This window comes from Kogia breviceps, chromosome 17 (genome assembly GCF_026419965.1).
Source record: "Kogia breviceps isolate mKogBre1 chromosome 17, mKogBre1 haplotype 1, whole genome shotgun sequence".
Lineage (NCBI taxonomy): Eukaryota > Metazoa > Chordata > Mammalia > Artiodactyla > Physeteridae > Kogia > Kogia breviceps.
In genome coordinates, this window is record NC_081326.1 from 10,961,120 (window position 1) to 10,974,837 (window position 13,718).

The window sequence follows — 13,718 nt, forward strand, 5'->3', positions numbered from 1 at the left end:
GCAAAAATGTGGAGAAAATGGAGCCTCTTGCGCACTGTTTGTAAGAATGTAAATTGGTGCATCAACTATGGCAAACAGTACTGAGCTTCCTCAAAAAACTGAAAACAGAACTACCATATATTTCAGCAATTTCTCTTCTGGGGATTTACCCAAAGAAAACATTAACTTGAATAGATACCTGCACCCCCATGTTCATTGCAGCATTATTTTCAATAGCCAAGATATGGAAACAACCTAAGTGTATATCAATGGATGAATGGACAAAGAAAATGCGGTATATATATCACTTAGCCATGAAAAAGAAGGAAATCTTGCCATTTATGACAACATGGATGGACCTTGAGGGTATCATGCTAAGTGAAATAATTCAAACACTATATAATCTCACTTATGTGTGGAATTAGAAACAAACAAACAAACCTGAGCTCACAGATACAGAGAACAGATTGGTGGCTGCCATAAGCAGAGGGGGGTGGGGGGGGCGTGGTCGTGGTAATGGGTGGGTGAAATGGGCGAAGGGGGTCAAAAGGTACAAACTTCTAGCTATAAACTAAGTCATGGAGATGTCATGCACAGCATGGTGACTAGAGTTAATAATACCGCATGGCATATTTGAAAGTTGCTAAGAGAGTAGATCTTAAAAGTTTTCATCACAAGAAAACAAATTTGTAACTATGTATGGTGCTGGATGTTACCTAGACTTACAGTGGTGATCTTTCAGCAATATATACAAATATTGAATCATTACATTGTACACCTGAAACGAATTAAGTATGTCAACTCTATCTCAATAAAAAAAAGTAAAAGAACCCACTTTGCATGTCAGGAGATAGCACATATTCTTGACTGAAAGTTCTGGTGGAAACCCGGAAGCAATTCCATAGCAGCATCTGGCTAAGCCAGGCAACAGTTGACTCATGATCAAATTAGAGGTAACATGTATTTTGGTATCGCCGGATGCCTTGTAATGGCAACCTTTGTGGTCATGCATGTTTTATTCTCTCTTTGTTATGTTTTCCAGAGGGATAACCAATTGGCTGATAGAGTAACAAATCAAAAGTAACTCGACGCCACTGACCCGCTTAAGCTCGCGTGGGAACGAAGGAAAGGAGCAGCCGTTTACTCTGAAAGAGCGGAACAGGTATGAAACAATTCCTTGTTGTTGCCTTTCTTTATTTCTTTGCACATCTATTTCCAGACCAGTTGAAAACAGCAAGTTATTCCCGTTTGAAAACACAGAATCGGAGTTATGGGAACAGGTACGGTGGGTTATTTGTAACATTCCCAAGTTGTCTCATCTTCAGGTTGCTGTTTATAGAAGTACCAGTGCAGTCAAGAGGTAATTATTTTTCAATAGCAAGCTGTAATCACACTAGGGAGAATTATTACTTTAAAACATAGGTCAGCATTTTGGATGTGTGTTTAGCTTTAAGATACAACGCCCTTTGAATAAGGAGATCTTGCTCCAATAAACAGATTTCTATAGAGGAATTATAGAAGTAATTAAAAAATGGTAAAACATGTTGGTTCCTCCAATCACAGCCATCAGAAGTGTTTTTGCTGTTTAATGATCTAATCTCCCCTGCTCACATTCATTTTCTCAGTCGTGAAGGGACCCTGCCAAGGAAGGCACAGTTTGATTTTTTTTCCATTTTCAGAATTCACGTAATAGACAGAGGTGAAGCTTCTTTTACTCTGAAGGAAACATTTCATGTCAACATGAAAAATTTAGAACAGCATTTGTAGGGCTCCTGGAATTAGAATCTTTAAAATATGTGTTTATTTTGAATTGGATGTCTGTCACCATTGGAGTGCTGAATGTTCTTTCAATTATATCTTTATCAAGAGACAGGTAAGCTGAATGTGGTTTGGTAGTGACTTTAGTGGTCAGTGGTTTAAGAAATTATGATATTGATGGATTGTAATGCAGCTAGAAAGTAATTTAAGTTCAGATGATTAAGTGTCATGTACTTATCATGATCAAAATTAAATTAGTTAATAACTTTGCATAAGTTTTTTCTCGATAGGATAGTATAGATGAGAGACTATGAATAAATAATAAAGATGAGTTCTGTATAGGAATATTAGCATTCAAAAGGCTACAGAGAAAGAACTCTTAAAGATTATATTTTATATAAGGAATTAAACAAGGGTATGACTCCATTATTTAAGTTTAAGGAGAGTTTTTAGGAGATGTTTTGACTATTGCTCTGTAGTTAGTATGTTCTTGGCATAATGTCTTTATTTTCACACAATAAACAACTAAGGGTTTCAGTGTATTACTCTATTGAATTTGACACTAAATGTCATCTGCATTAATAATACATGGAGAGTCTGGTTTCCAGCTCAGCAAGGGCACAGAAAAATAGCAGGTTGTTGCTTGACACACAGAAAGCAAGCCTGCAGTCTTTGGGTTCCTTTATGTTTCCGTTTATAGAGTCAGCCAACTACTAACAACACTGACCAGCTATTGACCAACTATCTTTTTCTTGTGCTCCAATATTGAGCCAATTTTTTAAAGTACCTCAATTAAGAGACATTGATGTTGTCGTCTAAAAAGAAATATTTTGATCTCTTGGGAATAGGGCAAAGAAGATGAAACAGAAAATAAACAAATTCTGAACTCTGTAACAACCCATTCTGAATATGATTCAATCCACAACATAAAGAAAGTCAGCTACTGGATTTCACTTAGCAGGAATAGATTACAGTGTGATTAGATTTCTAAATAAAGGATGATATGAAAAAATACATAAACCAAAGAAAGGAATAGCCAGTTACCATCTCTTCTTGGGAGTGAGTTTCTATGTACAGAACTATTTGAGAGATGGAATCTGCCTTCTTTTTCCATTGGGGAGAGGAGTATGTAAAGGGATCGCTGTGGGGCGGGGAAGGGTGAATCCCAGATTGTTTCCAGGACAACTCAGCCCCCAAGTGACCTCCCTCTCTCGTTCCTCACCTGGAATAACTTTAGGGGGCAGTCTTGGGAAAATAAAGTCTCAGTCAAAATTGGGAAACTGTGCATGTTTGTGCCTTGTTGAAATTGATTTTAGGACAATCTGTTGATTTATGCAAGCTATGGCCTCTCTCTTATTTCATGAGGTAGATGATGAAGAGTGAATACATTTTATTCCCTCAAAGTGAAACTGTTTCTTTTGAACATAGAGAAAAGTAAAGGTAACTATTTTTCATACTTTTATTTCTTCTTAGTTCTCTTGACTAGCTCTCTACAAACTTTCTTTCTGAAAATGTCTTGATCCAGATTTATCACTGCTTCTTTTATCCATACTAGTAATGTCTATACACTATATCTGAATCTGTTTGGTTTAAATACCTTAGTGTATGTGTGTATATATATATATATATATATATATACACACACATATATATGTGTGTATGTGTGTGTGTATATATATGTGTGTGTGTGTATACACACACACACACACACACACATATATATATATATATATATATATATATATACACACCATTGTTATGTCCCTGAAGTATTCATTCTCAAGTACCTGCAAGCCACTTTCAATTTAAAGGTAGAGTAGGTTGCAGTGATTTGAGAAAAATCCACAGTGGATAAGCCTGGCTTAAAGGTGCTCAGGGAACCATTACTGATGTTTAATTGAGGCACAGGACACTAAGGAGTATTGGTTGACAGTGACCAGAATCTATTTATAGCTAAGACATGCTCAAAAGAAAACAATGTATATACGTTTGTGTACAGGTAGGCATTTTACTGGCCCAACCCAAGGAAGGGTTGATGGACAAACTGTGGGAGGGGTTGAGTTGCAAGTGTACCTGAAAACAACTGAAACCAGGGGACTGAACCCCACTGAGGCTCTCTCTCCATCTCCTGCCACCGCTCCTCTTCTGCAGGTCTGTTTCAATCTCTCTCATTTCAAGCCAGCCAACAATACCCAAATTTTACATTTTACAAGTTTTACCATCTGAGAGATTGTTCTACACCCAAAACAAAACAACAGTCTTCGGGAAGCTCTCTGGTTGGCCTGGCTGACTTGGCTTGGGTAAGGTACCCACTCCTGTTCTATTCAGCTGAGATCGCGTAAGACTGAGGCAGGTCTCACGAGGTGCCTATGTCGCAGTGCAGAAGGAGGAGAAAGGAGAGCTAATAGGCTAACAGTAAAGTTGTCTGCTACAGTGATCTCTGGTCGGAATGCCCCAAAAGGCATTTGTTGAGTTGGCTTAGATGACCTCTACCTCCGTATTCTGCGGTCCTAGGATTTGAATCATTATGTTGACATATTCTTAGTTAGTTGACTCTGTGGATCTTGCTACCCAGCGAGATCTTAAAATCTCCGAGCCGAGTATGATGACTGCGATCCGATTCCTTGTCTACCGAGCCACACAGAAACCCCTACTTTCCATTCCCTCGTGGCACTTGGTGTGACTAGCGAGAAACCGACCTACCAGTCGCCTCCACTCCCGGGGGGTTAGGGGGAAGTGTAGGGCAGAGCATCAGTGTCCCGAGCGTGTGTGTGTGTGGTGGCGGCGGGAGAGAGGGGACAGAGAAGAAGTAGGGAGGGTGTCAGTTACTTGGGCAATTTTTCTTTCAATTGTGAATATCCAGTTGGGCTGTGGTTCCAAGATAGGGCTGAGCTGCAGAACTGGACCAACCCAGGGATGAATGAACCAGACGTTTGGGACTAGGGCCCCTCTGGCCTCCAGAAGCTCCACTTTCGTGGAAGGCTAACTGAGGAGGGGGCAACACAGCCAGGCCAAAAGAGGAGGCTTTGTCCTTGTGCTGTTGTCCTCTGTTAAGTCAGTTTTTTTCCCCAGTGTCTTCAGGGCTGCAGGAGTTTTGCTTGGGGTCTGACTTTCTCCAGCACTGGCTTCCTTTTCTCCCCTCAAGAAGCTAAACGCTCACAAAAACATTTTGACGTTCTTCACGTTGTCCTTCTTAATCGAATTACTCAGGACCACAAGCATCCACTGTGCCATGCTGTGGTCTCAGGGGCCTCTAAGGCCACCCTGCCCCACCAAATGACAGCCAGGAGGCTCTGCTCTTGCCTGTGTTGGTTCAGTCATTAGTCTGGTGGAAGCAGAGCTCAAGGGTTGGCTTCAGCCAAGCTCAACTACCACGGGGATGTGCCCATTTGGGTCTGCTGCTGCCACTGTTGTCACCAGGGATTCCTGGTGTTGAACACGAGTATCGCCACAGCCCTGATGCCATCTCCTGAGCCCTGGTGTATACATTCATTCACTCTTACAGCACAATGCCCAAAGCCCAGAGACAGACAGTAATTTTCAAGGAACTTCTGGTCAGTGGAGCTTGCAATCTAAGTAATTTTATTTATTCATTTTTTCTCGTTTTGTTTTTGTGATAAAACACAACATAAAGTTTACTTTTTTAACTGTACAATTCAATGACATGAAGGAAAATCACAGTGATATTTAACCGTCACCACTATCCACTTCCAGAACTTTTTCATCATCCCCAACAGAAATTTGTACCCGTGAAGCAATAACTCCCCACTTCCCCCTCATCCCCCCACCTCTGGTGTAGTCTGTGTTCTACTTTCTGTCTCTATGAATATGCCTATTCAAGGTACTCATATAACAGGGATCAATATTTATCCTTTTGTGACCGGTTTATTTCACTTAGATAAGGTTTTCAAGGTTCATCTTATTGTAGCATGTATCAGAATTCCATTTCTTTTTATAGCTGAGTAATATTTCATTGTATGTACACACCACATTTTCATTTATCTGGCTTTTATGAATAATGCTGCTATGAACATTGGTATTTGTTTCTGTTTTTTTAATATATTAACTTATTTAATTCTTCAACAGCTCTATGAGTTTAGGCACTTTTTTGTCTCCAATTTATAGATAGGGATGGTCATGCAGCTGGTCATGGCAAGGCCAACAGTCCAACCCAGAGGGTCTGACGACAGTGCACTCTCTGACTTCCACACTCTGCCTCCTTTAATAAAAATAGTTCTTTGAAGTTACTATGTCCTGGGTACATTATACGCGTTATTTCTAAATCCTTAAGGTATCCTTATGATGTGGCTTTATTATCCTCAGATTACAAGTGAAGACATTACAAGGCTTGGCGAGGCTGAGTGTGGATGCAGAAATGCCCCCAGTGTGCTTGCTTCTCCGTGCTTCCCCCCTAGAGCCAGAACACAGCAGGAAGATGGCGCCTTGGGACTTGGGACAGCACAGCCCTTTCTGTGCTGTGCTATCTCGTGTGCAAAACCCATGAGAACTATTGGGGGCCTTGGCATCCCACAGCTCCAGAGAAGTTCTAACCAGGCTCCTAGATGAGACCAGGATTTTTTTTTTTTTTTTGGATACTTACAGAAAGTTGGTTTTTTGTGTTTTGTTTTGTTTTGTTTTTAAAAACTCATACTCTAACAGTGGCTAGGACAATAGAGTCAAAGTAAAATAGATGATTATTTCCATTTCTGGCTAAATTTGGAAAAGATACAAAAAAGGAGTTATGCAAATTCTGACCAAAAACATCTATATATGCCTGACTTGGGAGGACTGATTTTTAACAATTATGAGTTAGCTGGATATTTAGATAATATTTTGCTTTTACTTACCCATGTGGACAAAGCCATATTCCATTTGCATGGCTTCCTGTAGCCTTTAAAACCCTGACTTGACTTGAAGCTCTAGTGTTGGCTTTCCTAACCTTTTTCTCCCCTCCTTTTGCAGCTAACACAAAGATGTACTTCAGATTGTCATTTTACAAAAGGTCAGGAATGAACTCTCTTCCCTTGAGAGAGTGGGATCCAGTATGCATAACCCTCACGGCTATTTCCTCTCTGGTTTTGCAGCTTGAGAAAATGGCATGTAACATACCTAACCAAAGACAGCGGACTATGTCAACATCTGGAGAAGCTCTATATGAAATTCTTGGTCTGCATAAGGGAGCATCAAATGAAGAAATTAAGAAAACCTACAGGTACAGAGGAAGTTCAATGATGATATTTCCTGTACTGCTAGTGATAGTTATTTTGTGATTGGCGAGTGCCTCCAATTAAAGACATAAGCTTCCCGCTGAGACCTGGTAATCAAGAGTTTTGGAACTCATGTTCCATTCCTTATCCTACAGCACAAGCAGTTGGGAATGGACAGGCATCACACTGTTTTTATGAAAGAACTCTCTTGTGATGCTGGGCCTTAGGAAAGGGTAGCCTGTGTTCTAGGTCTGCATTGTTAGAGAGACAGACATACAGACAAACACTGCAAATGACCAGGAGTTGTGATTTAACCCACATGAGACAGCATCACCAAATCTGGTAGAGGGATTTAAAAAAATAAATAAAGGGGAGCTTCTTTGTAATTGCTGTATTGTGCTATGCTTTTCAAGTCTTCAGTTTTGATCTTTGATATCTGATCTAATTCCAAGTTAGCTACTTTTGGGAAAAGTTGAAATATCTTTTTCTTCAAAGCACCAAGGAATTTTAAAAAGGATTAAGTAAAAAAATAATTTACTTATTGTGCAAAATTTGGAAATCACTAAAAATGAAGATAATAATATTTATCCATAATTCTACCTCTAGTGGTAATTATCATTGATATTTTTTCTTCCAGTCTTTTAAAAAAATCTAGAGAAGACATTTACACTCGAATTGGATTTATCTATATTCTCTAACTAGCTGTTTTTTTTGTCTTGTCCCAATTTTATTTATTTATTTTTATACAATTTTTAAAGGTTACTTTCCATGTACAGTTACTACAAAATACTGGCTCGGTTCCCTGTGTTGTACAGTATGCCCTTGAGCCTGTCTTACACCCAGTAGTTTGTCCCTCCCTCGCCACTGGTAACCACTAGTTTGCTCTCTATACCTGTGAGTCTGCTTCTTTTATGTTACATTCACTAGTTTGTTGTGTTTTTTCATTAAAATTTTTTGCTTTTATATTAAATCTTTGATCCATTTGGAGTTTATTTTGACATGAGGAATGAAGGTAGGATTCCAGATTAATTTTTTTCCCAAATCACTAGCCCACCAAAATTTATTGAATTCTCCATTTTTATCTACTGATGGAAAATTCTTTGGCTTTGAATTGGAACTTTTACCGTGTGGTAAACTATGGGACCTGAAACGTCTTCAAGAAGCATGTGCTGAACAATAAATGACAGTGGTGAAAATTTCCATTTGAATCCAAATAGTTCTGTGAAAATGGTAGATTTTGATCAAAGTCAATATCAATCTTCTAGCTTATATTTCACTTAAGGTGCTGGAGAAGAAAAAGTCTTTGCTGTTTTGTTGTGCCCTAGAGCTACCCAGGAGTGTGGCTGGAAGCTGTTCAGCCCCCTGTGGTTAGATGTCCTTGGTGAAGGGTCACTAAACTTGACCTTTAAGGCTTTGGGCTGAGATACTGTGCTGGGGTGGGACTGGGAATCAAAGTATATGCACTGTAAGCATAATACCCTACAAAGATGATCCCCAAAATGAGAAAAAAAGTGATGTCTAATTATAAGTTCTAAAGCCCGCTTTACTTTACAAACGTGACTTTTAATTGCCTTTATTTGTTTTGTAAGCTAAAATTTCAAGTCATATCCTAATTAAGACACTAATTATGCTGAGTAGTTTGCAAGTTTCATAATTACAACCTAAAGTCTTTTCATGTAACCAGTGTCTTCCTATTAATTTTGTTTTAATGTCATACAAATATTATTTTTTCAGCTGATTAGGGTACTAGTATGCTGCCAAAAGCATCTACTTCTAACTAAATTACACATTTGTATTCTGCAAGTTATTCAAAATGTATGAGCAGGCTGAAAATCCACTGAGAATATTATTCTTATATTCAGGGATCTGGATCAAAGCAGTGACAATATAGTGAAATTAAAAGTCAGTGAGGGCTTCCCTGGTGGCGCAGTGGTTGAGAGTCCGCCTGCCGATGCAGGGGACACGGGTTCGTGCCCCGGTCCGGGAAGATCCCACATGCCGCGGAGCGGCTGGGCCCGTGAGCCATGGCCACTGGGCCTGCGCGTTTGGAGCCTGTGCTCCGCAATGGGGGAGGCCACAGCAGTGAGAGGCCCGCATACCGCAAAAAAAAAAAAAAAAGTCTGTGAAGTTTAATAAAATTACCAACTGTTGAATCCATACGGTGCTTGACCTCTGTGGTAATCCTTGGTTGTGCTCTTGAAAACAAGGCTGAGTTAGAAGACCTCTTTCTTTTTTATATTTTATTTTATTTTTGAATAGATAATATATTCACCTGATTAAAATGAGAACACATAAACAGGTATACAAAAAAATTCTCCCTCCTACCTCATATCCCCCAGGTTCCCTCCCCAGGGAAAGAAATTCCTGTGTACCCTTCTAGAGAGTGCTATATAAACATACAAAGAGACCTTCTGGCCTGGGCAAGATGGTATAGGCTTGTCTCTCACAGATCCTCCCTGCTAATAAGCATGACAAAAACCCTTGGAAATAACACAAGAGACAAAAAAAGAGAACCTTCGAAAGGTATATGGAAGAAGAAGAGATGAATTGGTTAGGGATCACAGGACCAAAGGAGCAACCCAGTGACAAGGCATCTTACAACTCCACACCCAAGAAAAGGTAATCCAGGCCTGGCCTTTCCCAACACCCGCTCTAGCAATGGAAGGCAGCCAGGTAGTCCTATTCTCCCTCTAAATTGAACTGAAGTCCTGCCAACAACTCTAGGTAATCCCAGCAGGTACAGCAAAGAGGACCAACTGAATGTCCGCCTAACAAGAGCCAACCAGAGGACTTTCCCACCAGCCTGAGACTCCCCCCTCCCACCCAGAGATCCCACTTTACAGGGGAAATTAACAAGGGGGATTCTGCCACAACAAACACCCAGCCCAGGAAATGTTTTTGTCCCTGCAGCCTGGAGATTCCCTTCCCCCACCTAAAGGCACCAGACATCCAGCCTGGGAAGGCTCCTTTCACTTCCTCAACTAGTACCAACAAGCACCAGTAGCGGCCCCACAGGCAGGAGACAAACCAAGCAGACCAAAATAGCACCATGGAGGTTCTGAAAACTAGATTGTCACTGGAACCACTGACCACAAAAGTAGGCTAGGACCTGCATGCTAAACCCAAACAAACTGTCTATTAAAATGAAAAATTTAAATAGGACCCAGAGCCTCCTAACATAATAGCCAAAATGTCCAGATTAAAATCACACATTTTATACAAAGAACGAAGGAAATCCCAACTTGCATGAGAAGAGATAATCATCTGACTCCCACACAGAGATGAACCAGTTATTGGAATTATCTAAGTATTTTAAAGTAACCATCATAAAAAAGATTCAACAAGCAATTACAAATTCTCTTGAACCAAGTGAAAAAAATGGAAATTTCAGCAAAGAATTAGAAGTTGTAAAGAAGAGCCAAATGGAAATTAAAGAACTGAAAAATAACAGAAATAATATAACCAACTGGAAGAGCTCGCTAGTAGAGTAGAGATGACAGAGGAAAGAATCAGTGTCCTCCTCAGGACAGATCAATACAATGTATGCAGTCTGAACAACAAGAGAACACAAACTGAAAACAAACAGTCACAGGGAACTGTGAGGCCATAAGGAAAGATCTAACATTTACAGCATTCACGTCCTAGAAGGGGAGAAGAAAGAGAGAGACACTGAAGAGTATTCAAAGAAATAACCACCAAAAATTCCCCCAATTTGGCAAAACATGTAAACCTACAAATCAAGAAGCTGAGTGAGGGCTTCCCTCACTTAACCACTGATGCAGTGGTTAAGAATCCACCTGCCAATGCAGGGGACACGGGTTCGAACCCTGGTCCGGGAAGGTCCCACATGCTGAGGAGCAACTAAGCCCACACACAGCAACTACTGAGCCTATGCTCTGGAGCCTGCAAGCCACAACTACTGAAGTCCGCATGCCTAGAGCCCGCACTCCACAACAAAAGAAGCCACCACAATGAGAAGCCCATGCACTGCAACGAAGACTAGCCCCCTCTTGCCACAACTAGAGAAAGCCCATGTGCGGCAATGAAGACGCAATGCAGCCAAAAATAAATAAATAAATAAATTAATTAATTTTAAAAAAAGAAGCCGAGTGAATCTCAAATAGTATAAATCTAAACAAGTCCATGCTAAGACACATCATAATTAAACCTCTGAAAACTAAAGACAAAGAAAATAAAAGCAGATGGAGAAACAACACAATGCTTATATGGGGACAGTAATTCAAATGACAGCAGATTTCTCATCTGAAATAATAGTGGCCAGAAAGAAGTGATACAACATTTTTCAAGTGCTAAAAGAACTGTGAATTCTATATCTGGTGAAACTATACTTCAGGAATTATGGGGAAAGAAAGACATTCTCAGATTAAGGAAAACTGAAAGAATTAATCACTAGCAGATCTATTCAAAGAATGGCTAAAGGATGTTCTTCAAAAGAAAGAAAATGATGAAGGAAGCAATCTTGGATCATCAGAAAGGAAGAAAGAACAATGAAGAACACAGAAATATGGGTAAATACAATTGACTGTCCTTCTCCTCATGAATTTTCTAAATAATATATGATGACTGGTATAAAAATTACAGTATCATCTGATACTCAAGACAATGATATTTAAAAGTGGAGAGAATAATGGGAACTAAATGGGAGTGAGCTTTCTGCACTTGACTCAAATTGGTCAAACACTGTTATCAGTAGACTATGATAACCACTAAAAAGAATATACAAAGTAATACACTCCAAAAAACTAGAAGTAAATGAAGATGGAATCCTTGAAAATGCTCAAATAACCTCCAGGAAGACAAGAAAAGGGAAATGGAGAAATGAGAAACAAAGGAAATAAGCAGAAAACAAATAAATGACAGACTTAAGCCCTAGCATATTAATAATTACATTAAATGTAAATGGTCCAAGTATGTGTTATATTTTTCCTTTCCTGTTGTACAAATGGTGGTGTACTATCACTCCTACATTGTGAGTTGCATTCTTCTCTTAATATATCTTGGAGATCATTCTAGGAAATGATCAATTCATAAAAAGTTTCTGGTTTTTTCACATTGCTGTATAGCTTTCTATGGCAGAGTCGTCTCATGATTTAATCATTTCTCTATTGATAGTTATGTTGTTTTCCATCAAGGCTTCCTTTTTAAACCAACTTAGAGCTTCTCAGAGAGGCAAACAGAAAGCTTCCCATGGTCCCAGAAAGGTAGATAGAGGTGGGAAGAAGACACTATCTTGGTGTTCCTGTACACTTTCCAGTTTTGTTATGTACCAATTCTAAATTACTGAGCAAGTATCTAGTGGACCCAGCTGGGTCAGATGCTCGCCAACGTCTACCTGGCTCTAACTAGAAATCTGGAATCGCAAATCCCCACTACCACTTAGCAAGGACTGTAGGATCCGACCCTATGGGAAGGAAAAGTGGCTATGTTCTCTAAGAGGGGTACAGAGCTGGGAAGGAAATTGTCAGTATCTCTAGTTCTTTATTTTTTTAAGAGAATACCATAAACAGCCTCACAGACCTATCTCAGTGCCTTCCTATGTCTATTTATAAACCCTTATCATAGAACCTTTCTGTCAATAAACCATCTTGGCTTCCTATATCATTGTTTTTCCTACATTACAAGCACAACCATACTTCATTAGTCAGCTGATAACCTGGAGTCCCCAGCTATTTCAAAGGGCAGCAGGGGGGATGGCTAGAGGAAGGTTTCTACTGTGTCAATCCATAATGCACTGAGGCACTTGCCTCACTGAGATTTTGTAAAGAGAAATGAGATCACTTTTTCAAAGCGCTTGGAGCCCTTTGTGGAAAATTACAGTGAAAATACCAGGTACTATTATGAATGGACAGATACTCTCATCCTTAAAAGTCTAAAATTATCCTGCCATTTGGTGCTACTGTTCAAAAACCATTTATCTAGCATAAAGTGAGTTTTTGCTCCATGTCAAAAGTGCCATAGCACAGAGTGAGACTTGTGGTATGAGTCTTATCCAGGGCCTTCATTATGGAATAAATCTGCCTTCCATATTACAGAGCATAATAATTCCAAGGAGTTTGAAGTCTAAGCCTTATTTAATTCAGTTCTCTCATAGCTGGGTCATGTCCCTTAACCCTACCAACGTTTCTTCACAAGATGAACAAATATCTTTCCCCTATTCTCCCACTGCCCAAGAGTCTTTACTCCCCCCTTTTCATGCTGTCTGAAGGAGACTCACTTGAGTTAAGCTTTTAAAGCGCAGATACACCTGGAATGGCTAAGAGGTTACCCACCTTTCGCATATTTGCTGTAGCTTTAAACAGGCATGCTTTCCCCTCTCACCTAATTAAAGCAGTCTCTCTGAGCCAACAGAAATTTTGAGTTAGGAAGCTGGCAGAGGAGGAGAGGAAGAGAGCAATACTAGTGAACGGTGGGACAAGTGGGGACGTGGTAGGTTGCTGAAATAAGACACTCAAAGATTATTTTCTACATAGCCCCCAATACCAGTCTTTGGCCCCTTTCAAGCGACTCAAGAGCTTAGTTTCCCTGTAAAGTCTCCACCACCCAAGTCCTTCTAGGAGGCTCCCCTGGGGGAGTCTCCCAGGAGCCAGGAATCAGTTCATTCCCATGTAGCAGGATTGCTCCACCAAACCAAGTTTCCACCCTGTTGATGATATCTGCTTTGCCATTCACTCAGTGAGCATGTGCACGGCCACTGCTGGGTACAACTTGGGCATGCTAGGTTCTGCTGCTGCAGGCCCCTGGCTCTCAGCTGGC

At 40.1% G+C, this 13,718-nt stretch overlaps 1 protein-coding gene across 1 annotated transcript in view; it reads left to right on the forward strand.

Moving 5' to 3' along the window:
• The first annotated feature begins 6,830 nt into the window (after positions 1-6,830).
• DNAJC5B (DnaJ heat shock protein family (Hsp40) member C5 beta) overlaps positions 6,831-13,718 on the forward strand; it is a 34,003-nt gene continuing 27,115 nt past the window's right edge. Inside the window, exon 1 of the mRNA XM_059042636.2 lies at positions 6,831-6,949. Within this exon, the coding sequence (XP_058898619.2) occupies positions 6,831-6,949 (119 nt within the window). The remainder of the gene's footprint in view (positions 6,950-13,718) is intronic.